The 26,473-nt window shown below is 34.5% G+C and overlaps 1 protein-coding gene across 2 annotated transcripts in view; it reads left to right on the top strand.

Annotated features, from left to right (window-relative positions):
• RNF13 (ring finger protein 13) overlaps positions 1–26,473 on the top strand; it is a 131,531-nt gene that overhangs the window by 51,761 nt on the left and 53,297 nt on the right. For both annotated transcript variants that reach the window (XM_082655175.1, XM_082655176.1), the window contains one exon: positions 15,008–15,133. In XM_082655175.1, the coding sequence (XP_082511301.1) occupies positions 15,008–15,133 (126 nt within the window). Of the gene's footprint in view, positions 1–15,007; positions 15,134–26,473 lie in introns of those variants that run through there.

The raw sequence follows: 26,473 nt of genomic DNA, 5'->3' as shown, positions 1-26,473 counted from the left end.
ATCATTATTCTTAAATTAATACCCTATATCATCACCAGTTAATTTTTCACAAACTGTATTATTCTTTGAAAGTTAATTTACTAGTTAGTTTAAGAATTATTTTATAAGAAATGATTTTGTTTAATGCAAAGGCTTGAGGTTAGAAGAGAGATTTTTTTTTGCTATGAAGGAAAATGCAAATATTGCAAGGAAAAGTGGTTGATTGGGTGCCTTATTTGTGAGACTCCCTTTGCGTTCTTTGTAGGGAAGATGTTCAGTACCAGCTACTGTATTTTCCCTCCCAGAACCCTTGACAGTTTTGTGATAGAAAGAAGTCTTGGTTAAGGGTGAATGTGCTTGGCTTCCTCACTTCTAGGAACTATTAACTATTGCAGTGTCACCTTCTATTTGTAGACTAAAACAGAGGTCAGAGTCTCCTTTTCAAAGGAAAAATAAGGAAATAGCACCATCAAAATAAGGAGTAAACCAGCTGGCTATATATAAAATGAGAATTCTAAAATATAAAGACATTTTCAAATGTACCAACTTAGATCATATTCAAATAATGCTTCTTCAGTGACTTTTGAACTTATAAAATAAACCTTTTCCTGTTAATTTCAAAAGTGATGATTGCTCATTCATTTATTATGAATCAGAGATATAGAAAATAATGAATTATTTCATTATGACAGTTTGTCACTTAGAAGTGGGGAGGTAGGGAGAGAGCATAAAGTGGAGGGCCTGAAAAGAATGGATGGGAAAATCTACACGTATCCCACCCATCTTATCTGGAATTCCCAAAATCCAACCTTGCTTCTTTTCCTTTGTTCCACAGTTTGGTCCCTAGTCTCTTCCACCATCCTTGGACCTACCCGCTTTTTTCTGTTTACTCTCCTATCACCTTGGAAGTCAGCAGAGGCTTAGGTATCTGATACCATAAATCAGCACAGCTCCCCTGCATACATCCCTGTTTCATTACTGGGCATTTTTGTTGTTTGTTCACTTAGTAGTTTTCATTAGATTTTCTTGCTGGCTTTCTCAGTCTAATACAGTAAAAAGGTAATTTTTGAATTCTTTTGCCCATGAAAAAATATTTTTCTGATTATAAAAGTAATATATGGTCACTATAAAAATTAAGATGATATAGGACATGTATAAAGAAGAATATGAAAATCATACATAATTCCACAACCAAGAGATTATAGTCCAACTATGTGAGTTTTCATAGATACATTTATGACTTTATTTTATGCATTTATATATGTTATTTTGCAACTTTTTAAAATTTGGCAATATCATGGCATATCCAATATCATGGATATCTTTTCGTGTAAAAATATATGTATTCATATCATCAGTAGAAATTCTGCAATTTATTGTAACACTTGAATTTTACCATACTGTAACCAATTCCCTGTGTCATTGGACATTTGGATTGCTTTTAATTTTTAAAAATTATGAAATATTGCAAACATAGAATAGAGTAAGGGAATAATAGAACATCCAATATATCTACTATTGATACTTAAATGTTAATATTTTACCAGTTTTTAAAGAGGAAATAAAATGTTACCAATTCCATTGGAACATTATTTTTATCCTTCCAATTCCATTCCCTTATCTTCCCCCTCATAGATAATCATTACCCTGATATTTATGTATATATTTTCCATTTAATGTTATAAAATGTGTTACCTTATATAAGCATCTATAAACACTATTGTGCTTGCTTTTAAACTTTGTTTGGTCAGGCTTTTTTTTTTTTTTTTTGCGGTACGCGGGCCTCTCACTGTCGTGGCCTCTCCTGTTGCGGAGCACAGGCTCCAGACGCGCAGGCTCAGTGGCCATGGCTCACGGGCCCAGCCGCTCCGCGGCATGTGCGATCTTCCCGGACCGGGGCACGAACCCATGTCACCTGCATCTGCAGGCAGACTCTCAACCACTGCGCCACCAGGGAAGCCCTGGTCTGGCTTTTAAACTTGCTTTTTTCATCTAACACTATATTTGAAATTTATGTTGTTACATAGTCTTAATTCATTTTAAAGAATAGTACTCCATTTTATGAATATGCCACAATTTATTTTTTTATTCTTTTGTTGGTAGATATGTAAGATGTCAGTTTTTTGCTATATAGTGTTGCAGTGAACGTCCTTAAAAATGTGACCTTGTGTACAGTATAACTAAATGCCATTTCACACTCATCAGGTTAGTGAAAAAAAAAAAGCCTTTCAGTGGCTAGCAAGGAAATGGGAAACCAAGTATTCTTGTATATGGCTGGTATATGAGTTTCTGACCAATTTGGAGATTTTGATAGTATATTCCTTCTTCTCTAAGTGAGAGTTTGCCATGATGAAATAATTTATTTTTCCCACATTTAATATATTTCTTATTTCATTTAATAAATAAGTCAGTGATCATCACCTTTGAAATTAACAGAAAAACTAATACCAGTACTAACACTTACTATTTTGTATTGTTCTCCCTACTTTTATCGTTTACCTGCACTACCCCTTCGTGCTATTTGCCATTCTCTTTGAATACCGAATATTGAAATAATTTCTGTAGTTAGGATCTGACCATTTCCATCAGTAATTTTAAGTCCTGACCCCCTTAATCAGATTGATAACCAGATTATATTCAACTTTAGTTAACTGTCAATAGATTGTGCTCAACTATGACTGAGTTATGATTATAACAAATTGCAAACAGCAGATGATATAGTGAGTAATGAATGCTCCAAGGTCTTTGTTTCTTTTTTTAGAAAACAGTGTGTTTTTGGCTTCATTACAAAAGAATTCCTTTTACTCAGGTTTCACTTTTGTTTGCAAAACAGAAGGAGAATTTCTTTACTGTCTCTTAAGTTTTCACAGATTTACTTTATGTATTTGTTTCCGAACTTTTTTGTTATCAAAGATTTTGTTAAGAATTCTGTAACTGATTAACACATTTAAAGCTTTTATGTTCTTAGAGGATCTGCCAAGCACTACAGAATACAAAATACTAATAAATATTCCTTACTGGCGTGTATTGATTATATGGCAGTTTAGAAGGCCATCGTAAAGGACATGTAATTACAGTGTAAGCTCAATCCACTTAAAATTCCTCTTGTTTTTAAAGATACTATCTTGTTGGATGTAGCAAGTCCTACAAGTATACCAGTGTTTTGATCTTCTAAGTTTCAGTCTGTTGGTTCAGACTGAAGCGAGAATTCTTGATTTTTTTTTTTTTTTCTTAAGAATGATAATGGTGTGCGTGGGTATGCTGGTGGAGCCGTATGTAACATATTAACTAAAAGGTATTGTCCACCAGAGGGCGTATTTTGTTTTCTAAAATGTCAAGATAATATCCACTGAGTGAAGCAGTATCTGTATATGCTGAATGAGAAGCATGTACCAGATGGACTTTTCTTCATAGAGCTTGAATATTGTAAAATCAAAATCCTGACAACTACTTCTGTGTTAAGTAAAACTCAAGGCTCTAGTCTAAATTTTTATCAATTATGTTGTAATTTTTAAGATTTAAATTTGATAATAGAAAAACCAAAGGATTGTCAACCAGATCTCTTATGATTTCTCTTTATTTAAATCTTTCAACATCAATTTGAGTGAAAAAGGCATTGTTGATCTTATTTCCTAGCTTTATGCTAGACACCATGATTTATTGCCCCTCCTCTCCTTTTTTTCTTTTTAACGATAAGATCACTAGCAAATTATTTAAGTCTGCAGATTAGTTTGAAGTAGTAAACTTTGGGAGAAGATATTTGTTAATTTACATTAAATGTGAAATTCTATTTGCAATCAAGTTAATGTTATTTTGATGATATAAGGAAAGATATAGTAGATGTTTAGCAAGATAAATTATATTTAGATAGGATGGCCAATACTCTAAAACCAAGAGGTGATCGATTAAGCGTTTGGAATATATTTCTACTTACCCAGTGTGATCTAGGAAACAAAAAAGAAAAAAGAGGAACGCATCTCCATCAGATAAAAATGTCTTGTTATCTGCAAAAACAGTAGCTATCACGGGTTACAGTGGACCGGAGCCTGTGCAAAGGGGCTGTCCACTTCAAGAGCATTCATGTTCATGAGACATGTGTTTCTAGATGACCTTGTATTAGGTGATATATATATTCAACAGATATTACTTTTTTGGGTAAGAATTTAACAAACAACATTAATAGTAAAAAAAGGAGTATTTAAGGTACAATCATAAGTCATACTAAAAGCCGTCTGATTCAGTGACCAGCCTCACGTCCTCATGTTTTCTAAGTAACAATTTTATTAAGATATAGTTCACATACCATACAATTCATCCATTTAGTTTGTTTCAGTGGCTTTTGATGGTGTCCTTTGAAGTACAAAAGTTTTAAATTTTGATTAAATTCAGTTTGTCTGTTGTTTTTTTTACTGTTTATGATTTTAGTAGTATCATGTCTAAAAAACCAGTGCCTAATCCAAAGTCATGAAGATTTATGCATGTTTTCTTCCAGGACTTTTATTGTCTTAGTTCTCAGATTTATATCTTTAATTCATTTTGATTTAATTTTTATATATAGTATATAGTTCTTTTATATATAGTACTTCTTTTTTATATAGTATATAATTATATATAGTATATAATTACATATGTAATTCTTTTGCATGTGTATATCCAGTTGCCTTGCCACCACTTGTTGAAAAAACTATTTTTTTCCATTGAATTATCGTGACACCCTGGTAAAAAACAAGCCAGTTGATCATAAATATGAAGGTTTATTTCTGGAGTCTGTATTCTGCTCCATTCATCTATATGTCTGTCTATATGCCAGCACCATACTGTTTTGATTATATGGCTTTATACTAGTAAGTTTGAAACTGGAAAGTGTGGGTCCTCCAATTTGTTCTCCTTTTCAACATTATTTTGGCCTTTCTGGGTACCCTGGATTTCCATTTGAACTTTAGGATCACCTTGACAATTTCTGCAAAAAAAAAAAAAATCCAGCTGGGATTGTGATACAGATTGCATCGAAATTGTAGATTCATGGAGTATTGTCATCCTAACAATATTGTCTTCTGATCTATGAACATGAACCCTTTCCATTTATTTAGATCTTCTTTAATATCTTTTAACAAGGTTTGTAACTTTTAGTATACAGGTCTTGCATTTCTTTTATTAAATTTATTACTAAGTATTTTATTATTTTTAATACTATTATAAATGATATTGTGTTCCTAGTTTGATTTTCAGATGGCTCATTGTAAGTATATAGAAATACAATGGATTTTTTATATTGATCTTGTATTCTGCAACCTTGCTGAACTTGATTTTTAGTTCTAATTATTCTTAAGTGGATTTCTTAGGATTTTCTATGTGTAAGATCATACCATCTGCAAATAAAGATAATTTTACTTCTTCCTTTCCAATTTGGATGCCTTTTCTTTTTTCCCCCTCACTGCCCTGAAAAGAACTGCCAGTACATTTTTGTTTTTTATTTTTTTAATTTATTTTGTATTTTTACTTTTTTTTAATTGCAGTATAGTTGATTTACAGTGTTGTGTTAGTTTCTGGTGTACAGCAAAGTGATTCAGTTACACATAGATACATACATATGTATGTGTGTATTCTTTTCTAGATTCTTTTCCATTATAGGTTATTGCAAGATATTGAATATAGTTCCCTGTGTTATACAGTAGGACCTTGTTGTTTATCTATTTTGTAGAAAGTAGTGTGTATCTGTTAATTCCAAGCTCCTAATTTATCCCTCCTCCTCTTTCCCCTTTGGTAACCTTGTTTGTTTTCTATGTCTATGAGTCTGTTTCTGTTTTTATTTTGTAAGTAAGTTTCATTTGTACCCTTTTTTTTAGATTCCACATATAAGTGATATCGTATGATATTTGTCTTTCTCTGTCTCACTTAACTTCCTCAGTATGACAATCTCTAGGTCCATGCATTTGCTGCAAGTAGCATTATTTTGTTCTTTTTTATGGCTGAGTAATATTCCATTGTATATTATATATGCACCACATCTTCTTTATCCATTCCTCTGTTGATGGACATTTAGGTTGCTTCCATGTCTTGGCTATTGTAAATAGTGCTGCAATGAACATTGGGGTGCATGCATCTTTTCGAATTATGGTTTTCTCCGGGTATATGCTCAGGAGTGGGACTACTGGGTCATGTGGTAGTTGTATTTTTAGTTTTTTAAGGGACCTCCATACTGTTTTTCAGTTTACATACTGACTGTACCAGTTTACATTCCCACCAACAGTGTAGGAGGGTTCCCTCTTTTCCGCACCCTCTCCAGCATTTATTATTTGTAGACTTTTTGATGATGGCCATTCTGACCGGTATGAGATGATACCTCATTGTAGTTTTCATTTGCATTTCTCTAATAATTAGCGATGTTGAACATCTTTTCATGTGCCTTTTGGCCATCTGTAGTCTTCTTTGGAGAAATGTTTATTTAGGTCTTCTGCCCATTTTTTGATTAGGTTGTTTGTTTGTTTTTGATATTGAGCTGTACGAGCTGTTCGTGTATTTTGGAGGTTAATCCTTTGTCAGTTGCATCATTTGCAAATATTTTCTCCCATTCTGTACGTTGTTTTTGTGTTTTGTTTATGGTTTCCTTTGCTGTGCAAAAGCTTTTAAGTTTGATTAGGTCCCATTAGTTAAGAGGATTTCTAATTTGAGCCTTTATGTGATTCACCTTATAAAAATTGAGTGATTACCAACCATATCAAATACTGTGGAAGTATGTACACTCAAAATCATTGCAGTTTTGTGAGAGTTTTTTTTCTCAGTCCTATCTGAACAATTTTAATATGAGTAGATATGAGTTATATTCAGTATTTATAAATTGAAAAGTTGATAAATATAAAACCAGGAAGGGGAATGTTACACTAGGATGTACTCGAGAGTAACAGGTACTTTAGTTACATTGAAATGGTTCGATGCTACCATTTCCCTTCTTGACACCTGGTATTTTCCTCTTTAAATGGTTTGAGCTTTTTTCTTTTCCAAGTATATTTGTGTAGCACAAATATCATAATGGAAATAATAACTTTAAGGAATAATCTGTAGTCCCACTAATCTCACCAAAATCATTTTCTGTTTGTGTTTATATTAAATTTGAAAGACAATGTTTTGAAGAAAAGGACCATCATTTGAGTCAGCTCTAGGTTTGACTCAAATTAACAGTGGAATGTTAATTGGGTATGTTATCTTCTTTGATGCTTAAGTTTCTTCTCTAAAATGGGAATGATAATGCCTTTGTGAGCTGTGATCCTCAGTTGTAACTGTAAAGCTATCTGTGTATTCTGGGACTTCAGTTTAGTAATGATAGTTAACAACAGGAATAACTTGGAACACCAGTTGTCTATAAACCACCTTGTGGACTTATACAATCTCATGAAAGATGCTGGGATTATAGGAGAAAATAGGAAGGTATAAGAAAAAGAAGAAAAAAATATAAACAGAGTGCTAATGCTTTTAATAAGCACATAAGTTCTGTCATAGAAGTGGTGATAATATTAGCACAATGCCAAAATTATTAGAGTGCTGTGCTGAGAATAGGGAAGCTTGGAACTTAGTTTTGATTTAATTCATATCTTTGTGAAGATGAGCAGTGTACTAAAATGGGAAGAAGCTGGACTTTTGGGTCAGAGTTACTGGACTTCAAATTCTGGTTCTATCACTGGGCAAGTTATTCAACTTCTTTAGGTCTACCTATTTGTCTGTAATAGTACATATCCAGTAGACTAGTGTGAGGAAAGTAGCTACTTATTATTTCCTTCCTTCTCTTATTTTTGGGTTTAATTTGCTCTTATTTTTTCCAGTTTCTTTAGATGAACATTGAGGTCATTAATTTGAAACCTTTCCTCTTTTCTAATATGGGTATTTAGATCTATAAATTTTGCTCTAAGTATTATTTTAGCTGTGGCCCACAAATTTTGGTAAGTTGTATCTTTATTTTCATTTGCTTCAAATGTTTAGGGCTAATGTGGCTTACTTCTGAGGCAGCAGTCTTCTGAGGACTCTATTTCATGCTATGTGTAAAACTATTCCCAGCCCTGTGTGAACTCCAGAGATTGTTCTGTTTACTCCTTTCTCATGGTTCTTTCTTAGTTTCGTTAGTTCCCTCACATACGTATGCTGATTACTACTCAGCCAACGACTTGAGTGGATGCCTCTACATATATCTGGAGCTCTCTTTGCAGTTCGCTCCTCCCCAATGTTGTGTCCCACAAAATCCAGCTGTGTTGACCTCTCCAAATTATGAATTGTGTCCTCAACTTACTGAGACTACCAGACTCTGTTGTGTTCCCCTGCCCTGTCCTGAGGCCTGGAATCTCTCCAGGCAGTGAGCTAAGGATTTTATAGGGCTCATCTCATTTGTTTCCTTTTCTCAGGAATCACTGTTGTGCTGTTTGTTGTCCAGTGTTTGAAAGCTGATGTTTCATATCTTTTTTTTTGGTTCTCTAGTTAATTAAAGCAAGAGGTTAAAACTAGCCCGTGTTATTCCATCATGGCTGGGAAGTGGAAGTTCAGCTTAGCATCCAGTAGGTAATTGATAAAGGTTAATTATCAAATCCATTAAAACAAATCACTCAAAAATTCTCATTTGAGGAAATTATTAAGGTGAATGATTTTAGAACTACATATCAACATTGTGTAAATGTGCTTTCTTTTTTTTGTTCACTTTTAATCTCAGTGAAATTAAACAAGTATAGTAGTCTGGGACTTTTTTAAATTAAAACTTTGACAGTTTTAGAATATTAAAATGAGTTATATTTTGTTTCTAATGCTTGTGAGCTTTTTCAGAAATAATGTTTTAAAAATAGTTGGTCTCGGGACTTCCCTGGTGTCTCAGTGGTTAAGAATCTGCCTGTCAATGGCAGGGGACACAGGTTCTAGCTCTGGTCTGGGAAGATCCCACATGCTGCGGAGCAACTAAGCCTGTGAGCCACAACTACTGAGCCTGCGCTCTAGAGCCTGCGGGCCACAACTACTGAAGCCCGCATGCCTAGAGAAAAGCCACCGCAATGAGAAGCCCGTGCATCGCAATGAAGTGTAGCCCCTACTCGTGGCAACTAGAGAAAGCCCGCGCACAGCAACGAAGACCCAACACAGCCCCCCCCCAAAAAAGTTGGTTTAAACTATTACATTGCTGATTAGCACTTTTAAGTATTCTTTTAACATTTTTAGTTATTAATGGGCTTATTATATTTTTATGACATCTTTTAATCAGATTTTATTAAATCTAACATCTAAGTCACTGATAAAATATATAAACCAGAAAAGGTTATTGGGGAGAATTCTAGCAGAGTGTACAGAGTGAGATGTAACTTTGAGATGAAGGATATTTAGTTACTGCTCTGAATAATGCTATAGATGTAATATCTAATTTGTGAGGAGGATTTTAAAAACCTTTCCTTTTAATCCAGTTAAAGACTTAACTTTTAATTAGTATATAACTCTCAGTGATGTGCAGAAAGACATGAAATGTTTGGCTATCAAATTGGCAGATGTCCTGAAGTTTGGAATGGTTAATATACTAATGTTTTGTCCTCGAGTCTTATTTTTTTTAATTTAAATTAATTAATTAATTTTTGGCTGTGTCGGGTCTTCATTGCTGGGAGCGGGCTTTCTCTAGTTGTGGCGAGTGGAGGCTACTCTTCATTGCGGTGCGTGGGCTTCTCATTGTGGTGGCTTCTCTTGTTGCGGAGCACAGGTTCTGTGGCGCCCGGGCTCAGTAGTTGTGGCTCGCGGGCTCCAGAGCACAGGCTCAGTAGTTGTGGCACACAGGCTTAGTTGCTCCGTGGCATGTGGGATCTTCCCGGACCAGGACTCGAACCTGTGTCCCCTGCCTTGGCAGGCAGATTCTTAACCACTGCGCCACGAGGGAAGTCCCTTGCCCTCAAGTCTTAAAAGATAGGTACTGAAAAGAGGAGAAATATAGCTTAGTAGTAACATGTCAAAAATTTGTTGAAATGACTGTAATGTGTTCACTAGAAACCTAATTTAGTTTTACAGTGCACCAATAGACATATAATATCTAGAACAGGTTAAAGTGTGATAGTTCCTATCTGTTGTTATATTGGTCAGATCACTTACAGTCGTATATTTAATTTTTGGCACCAAAGTGAAGTATAGTAAAGTTTAAGAACCAAGACAAACATCACCTTTTCTGTTACTGCCTCACATAGAATAATTTTCTCTGTTCTGTGCATTTGTACTGCATGTTGTTTTTACTCTGTTTTCTCTTGTCTTAATTGGATCAGTTAGTTCTTTCCAGATATTAATTACTTGAGTGGGGACTCAGTTCTTATTTATCCATCCTAGTACTTAAACAGACCCCACATGAAATGAGACAAGTGTATTCAGAGCAGAATGTTAAAGGAACTTAAAATAATGAGTAATGAATGGTAAGGATGTTTTATTGCATAAGAGGAGAGTAATCTCCAACTGTTTGTGAAAAAGGAATTAAATGTGGCCTGTATGTGAAAGTTACTGGTAGATTTTAGAAGAATGATCTAACAAAGCATTAGAGAAAAGGGCAGTGGATATTTTTTAACATTCTAGAAAGTTGTTGATATAAACAAATGAATCTGTCACACTTTAGGAGAATGTTAGCTGATAAAGTCTGATTTATCAGTGTAACTCTTTTTGGTCTGTGTTTGAATGTAAAAATTATGACAGGTTCCATTGACAACTTATCATTTGAAATATTTGTATCAAATTTTGGAATCAACCTTAACTGCCTTTTAGACTAACATTTTGGTTTGTTCATTTTTGTAGATGTCCATTTCTCTTCTTGTTGCCCATTTTGTTCTTCACCTGTGTTTTTTTTTATCTGGCAGAGGCAGTGTAGCATAGTGGTTGAGAATGTAGGGTCTGGAGTTAGACTTCCTGGGATTACATGCCTGCTATGTATAACTTTAGGCAAGTTACCTAACTCTTTTGAGACTTAGTTTCCTCCTCTTTAAAATAAGGAAAATAACAATAGTAGTTAACCTCATAGGATTATTGCAAAGATTAACTGAATTAAAGCATTTAAAGGGCATAGTGCCTAACACACAGTGCTAAGTGCTATGACTCAACAAATGTCAACTGCTTGCTGTTGCTGCAGTTATTAATAACTTCAGGTATCCACTAACAAAACAACTTACCACTTTTCTCTCTCTCTTCCTGTTTTTACTTTTATATTCTTACAAAGGGAAAAAGGCACTGCTGCCTTGCTTTCAGCATTTTTGTTGACATTATCACTGCATATATTATTATTCTTTTTTTTTTTTTTTTTGTGGTACGCGGGCCTCTCACTGTTGTGGCCTCTCCCGTTGCGGAGCACAGGCTCCAGATGCGCAGGCTCAGCGGCCATGGCTCACGGGCCCAGCCACTCTGCGGCATGTGGGATCTTCCCGGACTGGGGCACGAACCCGTGTCCCCTGCATCAGCAGGCGGACTCTCAACCACTGCGCCACCAGGGAAGCCCTCAGTATGATTTTTAAGTTTAGATTATTTGAACATTCCAGTTAAAAAGTGGTAACCCAAACCACTTTGGAAAACTGCTTGGTGGTATTTACTAAAGCTTGATACTCTATGATCCAGCTTGATATCCTATGGGTCTCCTTCCATGTACATAAATATCATGCATATGTTCATGAAAAGACTTGTACTGGAAAGTTTATAACAGCACTATTTGTAATAGTGCCTACTAGAAATTACCCAAATGCTCACCAACAGTAGAATAAATTTTGGTATATTCATACAATGTAATACTATAGAGAAATGAAAATTGAAAGATCTGCCAAGTATATCTCCACAGTATGGTTGCTGAATAGTAGGAATGATTCTCACAAATACAGTATTGAGAGAAAGAAGTCTAAAAGAGAATTTGCTGTATGTCTGGTTCTGTTTATGTCAGTTATAAAATTAGGCAAAATCTAATTTAAGCTGTTAGAAGTCCATGTAGTGACATTGCTGATAGGGTGGGGGAGTAGTGACTGGCAGGGAGGATGAAGGGAACTCCTGCAGTGCTGTTAATAGTCTGTTTCCTGATACAGGTGTGTTCAGTTTGGGAAAACTCATCAAGCTGAAAAATTATATTTTGTGTACTTTGCTTCATGTATAGTCATAAAAGTTTTTAAAAAATCCACAAATATATATACCACAAACCTATTGCATTATACATTCGATGATATTGAGGTGCCAGTCTGCATACACTATTTTTGTCCAGCATCCTTGTTTTGTCTTGTTTTTAATAAATTTGATTTGAACATAATTGAATACAGTTGTGGAAATCTAATAGTCACAGATGAATTCTTAATTTAGATGAGCTGTTTTTTTTCTTAATTTCCCATACCCTATTTATCTGTTATGTTTATTTTATTTATTATGTTTTTAAACACTTTAATATTTTTTTGTTTATTTGGCTACTCCGGGTCTTAGTTGCAGCAAGCGGGAACTTTAGTTGCAGCATGTGGGAGCTAGTTCCCTGACCAGGGATGGAACCCAGGCCCCCCCTGCATTGGGAGCGCAGATCCTGAGCCACTGGACCACCAGGGAAGTCCCCAGCATCCTTGTTTAATCATCAGAGAATTATAACAACAAAGGGCAGAAAGGTGGGCATCCTTTCTGAGTCTCCTGGACGTTGGTAGTTTTCTTGGGCTTCCTACATATTGGCATAAATTGCCCCTGTCAGTAAATAGGGATGAGGAGGATCCTTGATCGCAGAGCAAGCATCCTTTTAATAAAAAGGATTAATAAAAATCCTTTTAAAATCCTTTTTAATAAAAAGGATTGGCCCTGGAGGGTGACATGAGGCATGTGGGCCTGGCTTAAGGCAGCACCTTCTTGGTCACTCTTATTTAAGGGACCAGAGAGTTCTGCCAAATTAATTGGCAAAACCCATTACACTACTCTGTAGACTTTGTGGATGAAACAAAGTAAATTTGCACTGTTTTAACTGACTTACATCTGGGTGAAGGATAAGAATTAGTAGGCTGTTTTATCAAGTTATTCTTTTTAGCATAGTCCACAGGAAAGATAATATTTAAGAATTTAAGACCTGTTTTTAGGAATCCCCTGGCGGACCAGTGGTTAGAACTCTGCGCTTTCAACTGCCGAGGGTGCGGGTTCGATCCCTGCTTGGGGAACTGAGATCCTATAAGCTGTGTGGCGTGGCCGGGGAAAACAAAAAAAAGACCTGTTTTTTTTTAGGCTTCAATTTCCATTAATGCAAATAGATTTTTTTTTTTAACTTTAAGCTTATGTGTATTTAATTTTTATAAATTTTCTTATGTCTAAAAATAATACATGCGTGTCATAACAGATTCATCAATACAGAAATGATTAAAAAACAAAAAGCTTTTTCTAGTTCCACTTGTAGACCCTTTTTTGTGTCTGTACATACCATAAATTTATTGATTCGAAGATGCATTTTATTATCCCATATTTTAACATATCTGAAATTGGGATGTGTCTTTCCCTAGCTATCCGCTAGGTGGCAGTCATGATGGAGTTGTCATCTCCCGGACATGGGAAATTTGGTCATAGCTGTTCGTATTGTCTTCACTTCAGTTGAGTTATATACCTTGTTGGTACTACATGGCTTGAATTTAATTGCTGTTATAAGTGTCTTGAAAAGAACTGCACTATGTGACTTGGCTTTAAGGCAAAAAGTTAGTTTGTGTGCAGAAAGGCACAGAAAAGGCAGCAAGGAGTAAATTTAATATGAGTGAAGCAAATATTCATTATTGGAAGGATAACCACAGTTCTGTTTCCTTGCAAAGTAAAAACCAAGCGCTTTATGGAATCAAGAATGGGAGCTATTCTTTGAGTAAGTGAAGATATGCTGCATTTTATTCCTGAAACATGCGCGAAAGCATTCCCTATCACAAGCCAAGCAATGCAACTTGACAAAATTGCCAAATCCTGTGAAATAGATGGTTGGTGTGACCAATTCATGCGCCATACAGGACTATTGTTGGGCACTGTGTCATAACTTTAATTGCTCACTCCTCCTTATAAATGAATTTAATGATTTTGATAATCTTTTTATGTGTTTATTCAGTGTTTTACACCTATTGAGATAGTCATTTGGTTTTTCTATTTTAAACTATTAATACATTTTCAGATGTCAAACCATCCTATATTTCTGGGAAAGCAGCTTGCTATTTCATTTTAAATTAGTAGTTATCTTGTGGACGTCTTTTCAGTTTATTATGTAAGGATTTATCTTATTCTTTTTAATGATTCTATTATTTTTCTATTGTATGAATATACTATAATTTTTTAAATGGCTGCCTTATCGATGTGCATGATTTCCAGTTTTTGCTATTAAAAATGATGTAACAGGGGACATTTTTCTACATATACCTTTATATACCTAGACTAATGTTTCTATATAATAAATTCCTAGAAACGCTGTGCATTTTCATTATTTGAAGAAATTAATTAATTAATTAATTAATTTTTTGCGTTATGCGGGCTTCTTACTGTTGTGGCCTCTCCCGTTGCGGAGCACAGGCTCTGGACGCGCAGGCTCAGTGGCCATGGCTCACGGGCCCAGCCGCTCAGCGGCACGTGGGATCTTCCCGGGCCGGGGCACGAACCCGTGTCCCCTGCATTGGCAGGCAGACTCTCAACCACTGTGCCACCAGGGAAGCCCCTGAGGAAAGAAATTTAAAAGTTAATTTTTAAGAAGTGTTTGCTTGGTTTAGAAATGTCAGTCATTGTTGGAAAATATACCAGCATGCTAACAGTGGTTGTCTCCGGGGTGATGGGCTTATGTGTGATTTTTTTTTTTAACTTTAATAGTAAAAATGGAACTTACTTTAAAAAAAAAATTGCTTAGGAAGCCAAATACTACTTTAGAAGTTCTGGGATTGTGAGCAATTGGAGGGTAGGAACTGTTGTAGTTGCCAGATAATTCATCTAGCATAATGCAGAACACATGGAACAGATTCAAAAGGTGTTTATAGAAGTAAGTTGAATTCATTTTTTTGAGTTTAACAGAGAGAAAACTTACTGCTCATTCTTTTTTTAGGGCTTTTTGATTAACTCAAAACCAGAGAATGCCTGTGAACCCATAGTGCCTCCGCCACTAAGAGACAATTCATCTGGCACTTTCATCGTGTTGATTAGAAGACTTGATTGTAATTTTGATGAAAAGGTAATGTTTCTTTTTTCATTTTTCTGTTACTGTTTGTTTAGTTAGCTAGTTTAAATACTCCCTTATTTCAGAAAGCCTTTAAGAAAGTTTACACAATTCATTCAGATTAAAAAAAATAAACGAGTAAGGACAAAAAAAAATGAGGAGATGGTGAAGGCAAGAAAGACAGCAGTGAGTTTACTTAATTCTTATTCATTTGCTATAAAATTTACTCTAAGCTTTTAGCTGCCAGTACAAAGAGGAAAACGCCATCAGTTTTATGATTCGCAGTTTTAGTAAGACTGAAAATAAATAAATAGACTAGGACATAAATAATTACTATTGGTTCTAAGAATTTTCATGTGGTGGTTGGGCATCTTGAACTGTGGTTTAATAGTGGTCTTGCTTGATCTAACCTAGGAATGGAAATGTTAATCTATAGTTTCATGCCTTCACCCTTCCAGTATAATTACTGCATCTGTATCTGTATCTTTGTTGATATTGGGATTTCTCTCTTGTAATAAGCTGACTCTGTCACTTGTATAAAGTTTGTCTCCATGGAGTGGGTTAAGCTGGCATTTCAGATAGTAAAACAAAGTTTGCCATAGAACTTCCCTCACTATCATCAGTGCCGCTCTGAAGGTATGGGTTTTTAGTTTTGGGTTTTTTTTTTTTTGATACTTTTAGTACTGTCTTTACAATTCTGTTTTTGGATTGGCCTTGTTAGGAGAGCCAGATTGAGGCCTGTTACTTTTACCTGACTATCTCAAACCTGAGTGTCTCGCATGTATCTTAGAGAACAGATGTGGGATATTACTTCATGTACCTTCCATGCTTGATCTTAGATGATTTGTCTATTAAGTAGGAAAGGCTGCCCTGACTCCTGCTGTGCCTGAATTTTTGTCTCTGCTCCTTTCATTTCATGAAAGAAATGACACCTCCATAATAAACTTATTAAATTAATAAAGTAATAACTGTAAAAGGGTTTGAAAATGTAGAGCACTTTGTAAATAATAAGTATTGTTACTATTGTATATTAATTCCAAATTTAAACTCTCAATTGCCTTTAAATGGGAAAATGGAGCTTGAAGTCAAATGTATTAGATTTCCTTCTCTTCAGGGTTGTTATGTCTTTTGAATTTAAACCATTTTAAGATTTGATCCAGACCTAAACTATAATAATTACAGGTTGTTCCAACAAAAATGTAATATTTCATTAATTTCATGCCACTAAGAAACTAAAAGTAAGCTAATTCTGCTGATTTCAAGGTTTATTGCATCATTAAGGTATGTAATTTTCGTCTCAGTCAAGTCTTTGGTAACTAGAAACTAGAATATACCTCTTTGTTTTTTTTTTTAAATAACTTTCTTCTTTTAGGTGGGGAAGGGAGGTGGTTCACTGTAAAATTTAGGGAAATACTGCCATTGAATATTTATTTTTGAGGGTGAAAACCCAACCCAGGAATGAATAGGAGGGTTTGTTTGTTCTCTTGTCCCTTTATTGGATCCTCATCATGAGTCTGAGTACTTCTAGTGGAATTTCCTGATTTAGCTATTACTCCAGCTCATCTCTTTCCACTTCCTGCCTTGAATTTTATGCTGTAGCCGTAGAACCTACTGAAATCTCTCAACTTGCTGTGTCTTTGTGCCTTTACACACATTATTTTCTCTGTCCAAGATGACCTTTATCACCTATATTTCTGACTGTTTCATCATTTAAGTGCTAGCTGAGAAAGTTACCTCTTCTGGAAGCCTTACTTTTCTTTCTACCCTCTCTCTGGCAGAATGAATGATTCCAGTTCAATGTGCCACCCTCCACTTTGTAAATACCTCCTTTGTATCTCTTTATCACAATATTATTTTTTATTATATATATTTCACTTACATGCGAGCTTACTGTGTTTAGAGTTCATGTTTGAATTATATTTAAATATCTAATTTGTATCATAGTGCATAGTAGGAGAGCAATAAAGGTTTGTTAAATCAAACTATGTAGTGTAGTAAGCCTTCTACTTACATGTATATTGCATTCTTTAAAAGTATGTACATGTAAAAAATATGTTAAAATGTTTAGATTGAGGATTCTCATCTTAGAAAGGAAAATGTTAAAAATTTTCTTATTATAACTCACCATGTAGACGTAGTCTTAATGGATAAAGTTCTATTCTATACATTTTCTTTAACTTTGTTATTTTTCCTTCACAAATATACAGCACGGTCTGTTATAGCCATTTAAGGGTAAAGATTTCATTCATGTTGTTCCTAATGATTTCTGTCTTTGTCTCAGTTATATTAAGTTTACAAGACATTAATTTACAAGGGAGACATTGGTCTTAATCAAGGTGTGGAAACAGGCTGCATACATTTGAATCCCATCTTTATCATTCATTAGCAGTGTGATCTTAGGCAAGTTGTTTTATCTCTGTATGCCTCAATTTCTTTATCTGTAAAATAGAATTTTAAATGTTCCCTACATCAGAGGATTGTTATGAGAATCAAATGAAATAATCACTGTTAAATGCTTATCAAACAGTGCCTTGTACACAGTAAGTAGGCAGTAGGTATTAGCTATTAATGTTGTAGTGATTTTTTTCATTACTGGTGTAAAATAGAATGAGGGTAAAAATGGCAAAGATGCTGACTGTATTAGGCTGAGAAGTCCCATAATCTACTGTCTGCAAGCTGGAGCATCAGGAAAGCCAGTGGTATAATTCAGTTAGAGTCTGAAGGCCTGAGGACCCGGGTATTTGATGGTGTTAAGTCCTGAGGCCCAAGAACCAAGAGCTCTGACGTCCAAGGGCGGGAGAGGGTGGATGTCAAGAAGAGAGAGAGGGAATTTGCCCTCCCTTCACGTTTTGTTCTGTTTGGAACCTCAAGGAATTTGATGATGCCCACTCACATTGGTGAGGGTGGATCTTCTTTACTCAGCCTACTGAATGAAATGCCAATCACTTCCAAAAGCCCCTCACAGACACACCCCCAAATAATATTTTACCAGCTATCTGGACATCTCTTAGCCCAGTCAAATTGAGACATAAATTTAGTTCGAACCTTTCAGAAACGAAATCATTGGCTGATAAGTCACCCTGTGATATAGTAACTCACGTCAGTTGATGTGTAAAATTTTTAATTTAGCTTATAAAGGACAGTTTAATCATGCCAGTGTGTAATGTATACAAAATAAGTTTCATAAATGTACAAGGATAAGAATTATGAATCACCTATCAAGTGTAGGGTGAATGGATAAGGATAAATTCATCATGATTACTGGAGAAACATCTGGAGTCTCATCCCAAAGAAAATGTCCTTTCTAAGGGTGGTTACTGGTGGATTGGCTCTTAGCTTTATTAGATATAATCTTCAGATCAGAAATCTATGACTGTATTTTTTTGGGCTAAATTGATGATTAAGTTTTGTATTAAGTATGTTACGGAACCTAACTGTTTACAATTTATGTATGGTGCTTCTCTTCTGAATTGCAAATAAATAGCTCTTTGTAGATAATCAATAGTGGTTCATTCATGTATTTAGCCACAGTTTTATGTGAATACACTGACTTAAGAAAATAGCTCATTTTCTTATTCCTGATGTAGCATCCTGAGACTGAGTACTGAGAAAAGCTTAATTCAGCACCATACTGTGTGCTACAGTTGAGAGTAGTTGCAAGGTTGTTTTTTTGTCATGCCTGCTATCCAAAGTGATACCCAGATTATCTCAGACAAATAAGAATTGGCCCTATTTTACAGAGCTTTCCTTGGAGAAGGGAACTCTTTCTGTTGTAGATAGCAGAAGGGAAAAGAAGTACGAAATAAAATTGTATCAAGATATTTCAAATGATTAATGGTGATGGACATTTCAGGGTTTACTTTTTATAATTCTTTAGATTTTTTTGAAGACGAATATTATGCTGTAATTAAAGAAACCTAGACTTCTCTTATTCTTTCTTAAAAGTAAATGATGAAGTGAAAGTTATGTGTTAACAATAAAGGAAATGGCAGATTTTCTATATACAAACTATCCCAAGTGGTTTGTGACTCGGGGTAGCCAATAATACAGCTGAAATGCAATTAACAGTTTTTGGAGGGTAGGAAATTGAATCATTTGTAACATTTTAAGATAGAATACTGTTTTAATTTTTTTACCTTTTGTCAAGAGAAGCACATTTGAACCTTTTAATCTGTCTTGCCTTGGAGAGATACAGCAAAACTCATACTCAGAGTCAGTATTTGGATATGTGGAATGTCCAGAAGGCCAGTAAGAAGAACTGTTGATTACATGCCAGCTGCTTAATCTGAAAACAGTCACTTTTACTCACACTGACAAAAACTGTATGATCTGAAAAATACAGCTCTTTAGAGCAGGGGTCCCCAAGGGCCCTGGGCTGTGGACAGGGTCCCAGGCCTGTTAGGAACCATGCCGCACGGCAAGAGGTGAGCAGAGGACGAGGGAGTGAAGCTTCATCTGCCGCTCCCCAGCGCTGCATTACCGCCTGAGCCCCTCCACCCCGCCTTTCCCCAGCCGTGAAAAAGTTGTCTTCCACAAAACTGGTCCCTGGTGCCAAAAAGGTTGGGGACCGCTGGCTTTAGAGGAAAAGCAAAGCGATGTTATTTTGTTTATCTTTGTGCAGTTGTTCTTCGCTGTGCCAAAATACAATTGTTTGGAAATGTTAGTTTTTGGTGAGTATTTGAAATTAAGAAAACATTGCTGGCTCTTTGGTAAATAAGTCAAGGCTTCATTAAATCTTTTAGTTAGAAAAATGACTTTGTAGCATTCTGAGGCAGAGAGTTCTCAGAAGACCTGAATTGGCATCCCAGTGGGAAGTAAAATTTTTTTAAATTTTGTAAAAATACCTGGTTATTTCAAGAACATTAAAATAATCACTTAAAATAGAACTTTTCTAAACTATACAGAGTTCTGTGTTTATAGCCAAATAAACATTAGTTATCAGAAATCTGTCATTGTAGTCCAAGATATTTCTACCTTATGGTTTTAATGCTAAGTCAACAACTTCTTCAAATAGTCAATTTACTTTATTTTAACTGAACTCAAGGGAAGCTTGGTAAACAGAAATGGTGCAATGCATGTACTTCTGCTGAATTTTATTACCACTTTACGCTCTAGTGATTGTTTTTTTGAAGGGCATGATAGTTTATTTTAAAAAATTGTACCACACTGATCATAATGAGCAGCATACACATTATGATGGCTTTTCTCTTGGGTATTAATATTGCAGTATTTTTGTATACTGAAATGTTTCAGTAAGACCAAGAACATTAGAGATATAAAATGAACACTAATAATGCCGGTGTCCTACCCTACAGAATTAAGTTAAACCCCTTATGAATCAGTGGCATTATAATGTTATATAGTTATGAAGAATGAAAGTTCTCTTCTAAATAGGCAGCATAAACTTATACTTCCTTTTTCTTTAATCTTTAGTTTTTATAATTTAAGCTATGTCCACCCTTGTCAAAGCACAGTCATACAAGACACCTCAGGTAATTTCCATGCTACCATTGCACAAGTTTAGTGATTTTTACTTAAACAAACAAAAAAAAATCAAACCAATGTCAAAAAAGGAGGCAAATAAAACTGATTTTCCAATCATTTGTAAAGCATAGTGCATATTTGTCCAACACAGACTCAAACTTAAATTAAATGCTGTCATTATAATCTCTAAACTTCTGCAATAAAATTAACATTTATATATATATATGGGTTTTGTTTATGGAACTGTATTTTGCAATCAACAAGCGAAAGTTACTTTTTAAAGAACAATATATTTGGTTACAGTTCCACATGTTGGTAGTAGAGACAAAGCCACATGATGTTAAACCTGGCTCTGAGTTACCTAAGGTATAAAATTTTGATCAAAATTATGATACTCTGATCTTAAAAATTCAACTCACGTGAGGTTACGTTTTAGAGTAAATGTGCTGTTGAGTAATCATTTCAATAGTCTTCTCTTTGTATGACTATCTGCAAATTGGCTCTTTTCTTTAATCAATGTGACTCACCAACTTTTAAAACTGACCTCTTTACTTCTATGTTACCATTTTCTAGTGATTATTTTTGAAAAATATAGCTGCAGGAGGCTGAAAGGACTTAGATATTATTCCCTCTACATTTTTTTTGAGGGGGGGCTTAGATGGAGTTACATTTGGATTAAAGATGATAAGGAATATATTGGTACTCATTTTCTGTTGGAATGTGACTTTTACCAAACTTAGCTGGGGTACAAACCCCTACTTGACCTGACTTCTGTCTCTGTCTAAAGTCACATCTCTACTTTGCCTGTCCCCTTACCTTAATCGTCAAGACTTTACAAATCCCCTTATGTGCTGAGCAGTCTCTCCCTGTCTGTCTTGGTTTCTACCATGTCCTTCATCTGGAATATCTTCCCTCTGCTTGTCTGTCTGGGAAATCTGACTTTGTTCTAGGTCTAAGATGAAGTTTCATCTCCTATCTGAAACCTTCCCTGATTTTCTTCAAGGCAGAATAGATCACTTCTTCTTTTATATATTACTTATTTAATCCCATGTCAGTCTCTGTGAGGGAAAAGATAGTGTTTTAGATTCTACAACTCAGATGCTTAATACATTGTATGGCCCTTGGTAGATGATTAATAAATATTTGCTGAATGAACTAATTTAGAAAATCCTAAGGGCTTACAATTAAATTTAACTGGATTAGGGAATAAACAGTATTATTGGAACCTTTTATTGGCTTCATGTTCATTTCACTTAATGCTCTTGGAAATATTTCTAAACCTAGATATTCATTTATTGCACAAACATTTTTCTCTAGGTCCCAATTTTTATGAGAATTTAAAAGTTAAAATAAACATTTTTTGGATTATTTATGTGACTTTATTATCATAATAACAAGGAATAAAATTTTTGGAGTGAACTTTTATCATCTTACAAAATAGGCATCCAGTTTTTCTTTCTAGGCTTACCTTTCATTATTCTCTCTCAGGCCTCCAGGCTGATACATTACATGGTATTCTCAGAACTGCACTTTTATTTCAGTAGTATTAATAAGCAAGTAGATATGAGCTTGAGTAGAAATTAAATTCTCAAATATCTCAGAATCATCTAATATAATTATTTAAGTTTTCTCACTCTTTTCTGTATTTCTACAAAGTAACTTATAGCATTTGTTACTAATCTACTTCAGAATCCTGTATCAAAGTTTTCATTAATTAAATAATACTCGGTGGATGGAAACATTTCTACTCATATATGGTTCAAACAGCTTTGTGCTACTAGTTCTTTAATTTATTCATTTATTCCTTTCTTCTACCCTTTGATAAAAATATCTGTGTTTTAATAATTAGATTCCTTTATATACAAATTTATTCAGTATTAAAACAACAAAGCAAATTCTCTTCTTTTACTGGGAAAGTAACATTCAATAAATAAAAAAGATGAAAAACAGTAAATTACATGTACTTTACCCTAACCTCATGAAAGAATGTAATGCCAGTAACTTAATTTACATAGCTCTTCAACACACATTCTTTTTTTTTAAAGTATTGTTGATTTACAATATTATATTAGTTTCAGGTGTACAACGTAGTGATTCAAAACTTTTAAGGATTATACTTCATAATGTTATTATAAAACATTGGCTTCGTTTCCCTGTGCTGTACAATATATCTTTGTTGCTTATCTATTTTAATCCTATACTCCTATCTTGCCCCTTCTCTGTCCCCAATGGTAACTACTAGCTTGTTCTCTATATTTGTGAATCTGTCTGTTTTGTTATATACATTTGTTTTATTTTCTTAGATTCCATGCATAAGTGATAACATAGAGTATTTGTCTTTCTCTGTCTGACTTATTTCACTAAGCTTTATACTTTCTTGGTCCATCCATGTTGTTGCAAATGGCAGAATTTCATTCTTTTTTATGGCTGAATAATATTCAGTTATATAGCGCATCTTCTCTGACCATTCATCTATTGACGGACGTTTAGGTTTCTTATATACCTTAGCTATTGTAAATAATGCTGCTGTGAACATCGAGATGCACATATCTTTTCAAATGAGTGTTTTCGTTTTCTTTGGGTATATTCCCAGGAGTGGAATTGCTGGATGATATGGTAGTTCTGTTTTTAGTTTTTTGAGGAACCTCAATAGTGTTTTCCATAGTGGCTGCACCAATTTACATTCCCACCAACAGTGCAGGAGCGTTCCCTTTTCTCCACATCCTTGTCAACATTTGTTATTTGTAGGCTTTTTGACGATAGCCGTTCTGACAGGTGTTTGGTGATATCTCATTGTGGTTTTCATTTGCATTTCCCTGAAAATTAGCAATGTTGAGCATTTTTTCATGTACCTGTTAGCCATCTGTATGTCTTCTTTGAAAAATATCTATTCAGGTCTTCTGCCCACTTTTAAATTGGGTTGTTTGTTTTTGATATTGAGTTGTATGAGCTGTTCATATGTTTTGGATATTAACTCCTTATCAATCGTATCATTTGCAAATATTTTGTCCCACTCATTGAGTTGTCTTTTTGTTTTATCAGTGATTTCCTTTGCTGTACAAAAGCCTTAAGCTTAATTCAGTCCCATTTGTTTATTTTTGCTTTTATTTTTTTTGCCTTAGGAGACAGAGCCAAAAAATATTGGTCTGATTTATGTCAAAGAGTGTTCTGCTTGTGTGCTCTTCTAGGAGTTTTATGGTTTCGGTTCTTAAATTTAGGTCTCAAATACATTTTGAGTTTATTTTAGTATATGGTATGAGGGAATGTTCTAATCTCATTGTTTTACATGTAGCTGTCCAGTTTTCCCGGCACCATTTATTTATGAGACTGTCTTTTCTCCGTTGTATATTCTTACCTCCTTTGTCATAGATTCCACACACATTGTTTTGCTTCAAAATCAAGTTATTCATATTACTCAGATACACATTAAATGAAGAATGTCTAGTTAAGGAAGAAAGATGGGATCTAAAGAAAGAGGGAAAGATGGCTTATGTCATTGAAGTCCTATTAATGAGAGTGAAAACGTCTTTAGGGTCTAATACCGTCTTCCATAGAGTAGCTCTTCCCAACATGGCCTGTAGTGATCCTAAAATAACCTGTAGGAAACAATTATGTTGGATTTAATCTTGGCAGGATTGCTTGCCACAGTTCTGGATCTTATTTCAACAATTGATTATTCCCTACTGTACTGTAATGTTTCCAGGAATTTTTATCCTGTAGATAGAATTAACAGTTTTTACATTCACACTCTGAATTCTCTACTGTTGTTCCATTCTCATCTGCCTTGCTTTGATCATTTGAGAAAGAGATTTTACTTCTTAATTTCTTCTTACTTCAGATGAAAGAAGATCATAACTAGGTTTTGAAAATTATCTCTATTCTCTAAGTTCCCCATTAATTTCTTTAATTCATCTCTTTCCCTTATAGGGAAAACAACTTTCTTTCTGTGTTAGATATCCAAGTTGGGAAAAAGGGTAGTTTGTGCCCAGGCTGATGGTTGAGTCATGGTTGCTTTCTGTTGCCAGTTCTGAAAGTAAAGAAAATGTTTTCCAGAGAATTTTTTTCAGTTGGCATTTGGAAAGATTTAGAAGCAGAGTTATACTACATTTTCTGCAGAGGATCCGTAGAGGTTGGACAGTAAAGTGAAGCTTCAGTTTTCAGATTGCTGGAAGTGCCAAAACCCACTGTATAGCCAAGATGGACAGAAGAGGCCAGGCTCCAAAACCATCAGTATCTGTGTTACGCTTTTTTGTTTTGGCTTTTTACCTTTGTGTTTTAAAACATAGCATTCACAGAAAAGGTATTCATAATGTATGTATGTACAATTTAAATAGTAAAATAAATATCTGAGTACTCTTCAGCTTAAGAGAGACCTGTTACTAATGTTAATTAGTTAATGTTGTTAATTACTTTAACCAGACTTCATTGAAGACTTTGGTAGGTAAATCTTTTAGATTTTATTTTATTTACAGATTGTGTTAAACTAGTATTAGTATCTTATTTTCATGAAGGAGCTTCCTATTTGGAATATTTTTACAATAATTTCAAATGTTTTAATAAAGTGATGTCAAGTGTACCACAAAGTGATCGCTAACTAAAGCTGCTCATTTTCTGTCTTGTGTTTGAAAAGCTTGTGATAGGAAAGATTCTTTGCTGAGGCCAGGGCAAACCCCAGCCAACAGTACTATGCATTTCCTATTTCTTTACTATAGATTCTTTCTTTTTGCCCTGTAATATTTTCTTTCTCTCGCTTGATTCTAGCCTAAAAAAACACCATGGGTGTATCTTTTCTCACTTCAGTTTCTTGGGAGTAGGACTTAATGTTTTATGCCGTTCTGTGTGCTGAGCTTACAGTATAGTGCTTAGAACATCAAAATGAGTAGGCAGTAAAGGGAGGAGTATGCTCAGAGATCTGTCACTGGGTGGCGCTGAGCATCAAAGTCTCATTGCCCCATCAGTTGTTTTTCAAGTGCAGTATGAATCCTTGTCATTACTTGGAAATTCCTAGTAGGCTGATAGCAAGTTTCGATTTATCCTTTTGTTGCACAACAGTTTCTTCCAAAAAGCTTTATTAACAGTGGTGGGTGGGTTAAAATGGAGCTTCTGCTGTGTTAGGATGAGAAATAATTAAGATTTGATTGGAATATGAATCCTATCAGTATCCAAAAATATGAACTTAGGTTGGATCCTTCATTTTAATTTGCACTTTAATATAGTCAGTACATAGGTAACTAGAGAATATTTTATGGATACCTTTGTTAAATTTAAATTGCAATTCTCAAAAGTAAAAATCTAGACAGCTTTTAACTGATATAGTTTATTTTAACTGGTTTAGTTCATTATATAAAAGTAAAAGTTTTTTTTTTTAAGAAAAACATCTTTAAATCAATAGCAAACATCAGAAATAGCTACACATAAAGGTTTATTTGGGTTTTCTTAATGTCACTAAGAAAAAAGGATCATTTTTGGTTTTAATCTTTAGTACTAACCATGTACTAGATATAATATTAAAACTTCATTAGAAACAGCCACATTCAAAGACCTGAAAGTTAATGACCTTGATTTTGTGATGGTATGTTACAGAATAATATTGTTGCAATGAGTGGAAAAGCACAAATCTCTTTTCTGATTGCAGACAACCTACAGAACATTAAAAACTCACTATATGGGTTTCAAACTTTTTTGACTGCAACCCACATTAAGAAATTTATTTTTATTCATGCCTCAGTACATATACAACATGCAGCCTGTAATAAAGTTTCATGAAACAGTACTTACCTGTATTAGCTATGATACTCTGGTAAATGAAATTTCCTTTTATTAAAAAAGTTCACCCAGGTCCACTAAATTGTTTTATTACCTACAGTTTTC

The sequence above is a fragment of the Grampus griseus genome (genome assembly GCF_964374135.1).
Source record: "Grampus griseus genome assembly, chromosome: 5".
In the NCBI taxonomy this organism is placed as follows: Eukaryota; Metazoa; Chordata; class Mammalia; order Artiodactyla; family Delphinidae; genus Grampus; species Grampus griseus.
This window is presented reverse-complemented; position numbering and strand designations above follow the sequence as displayed.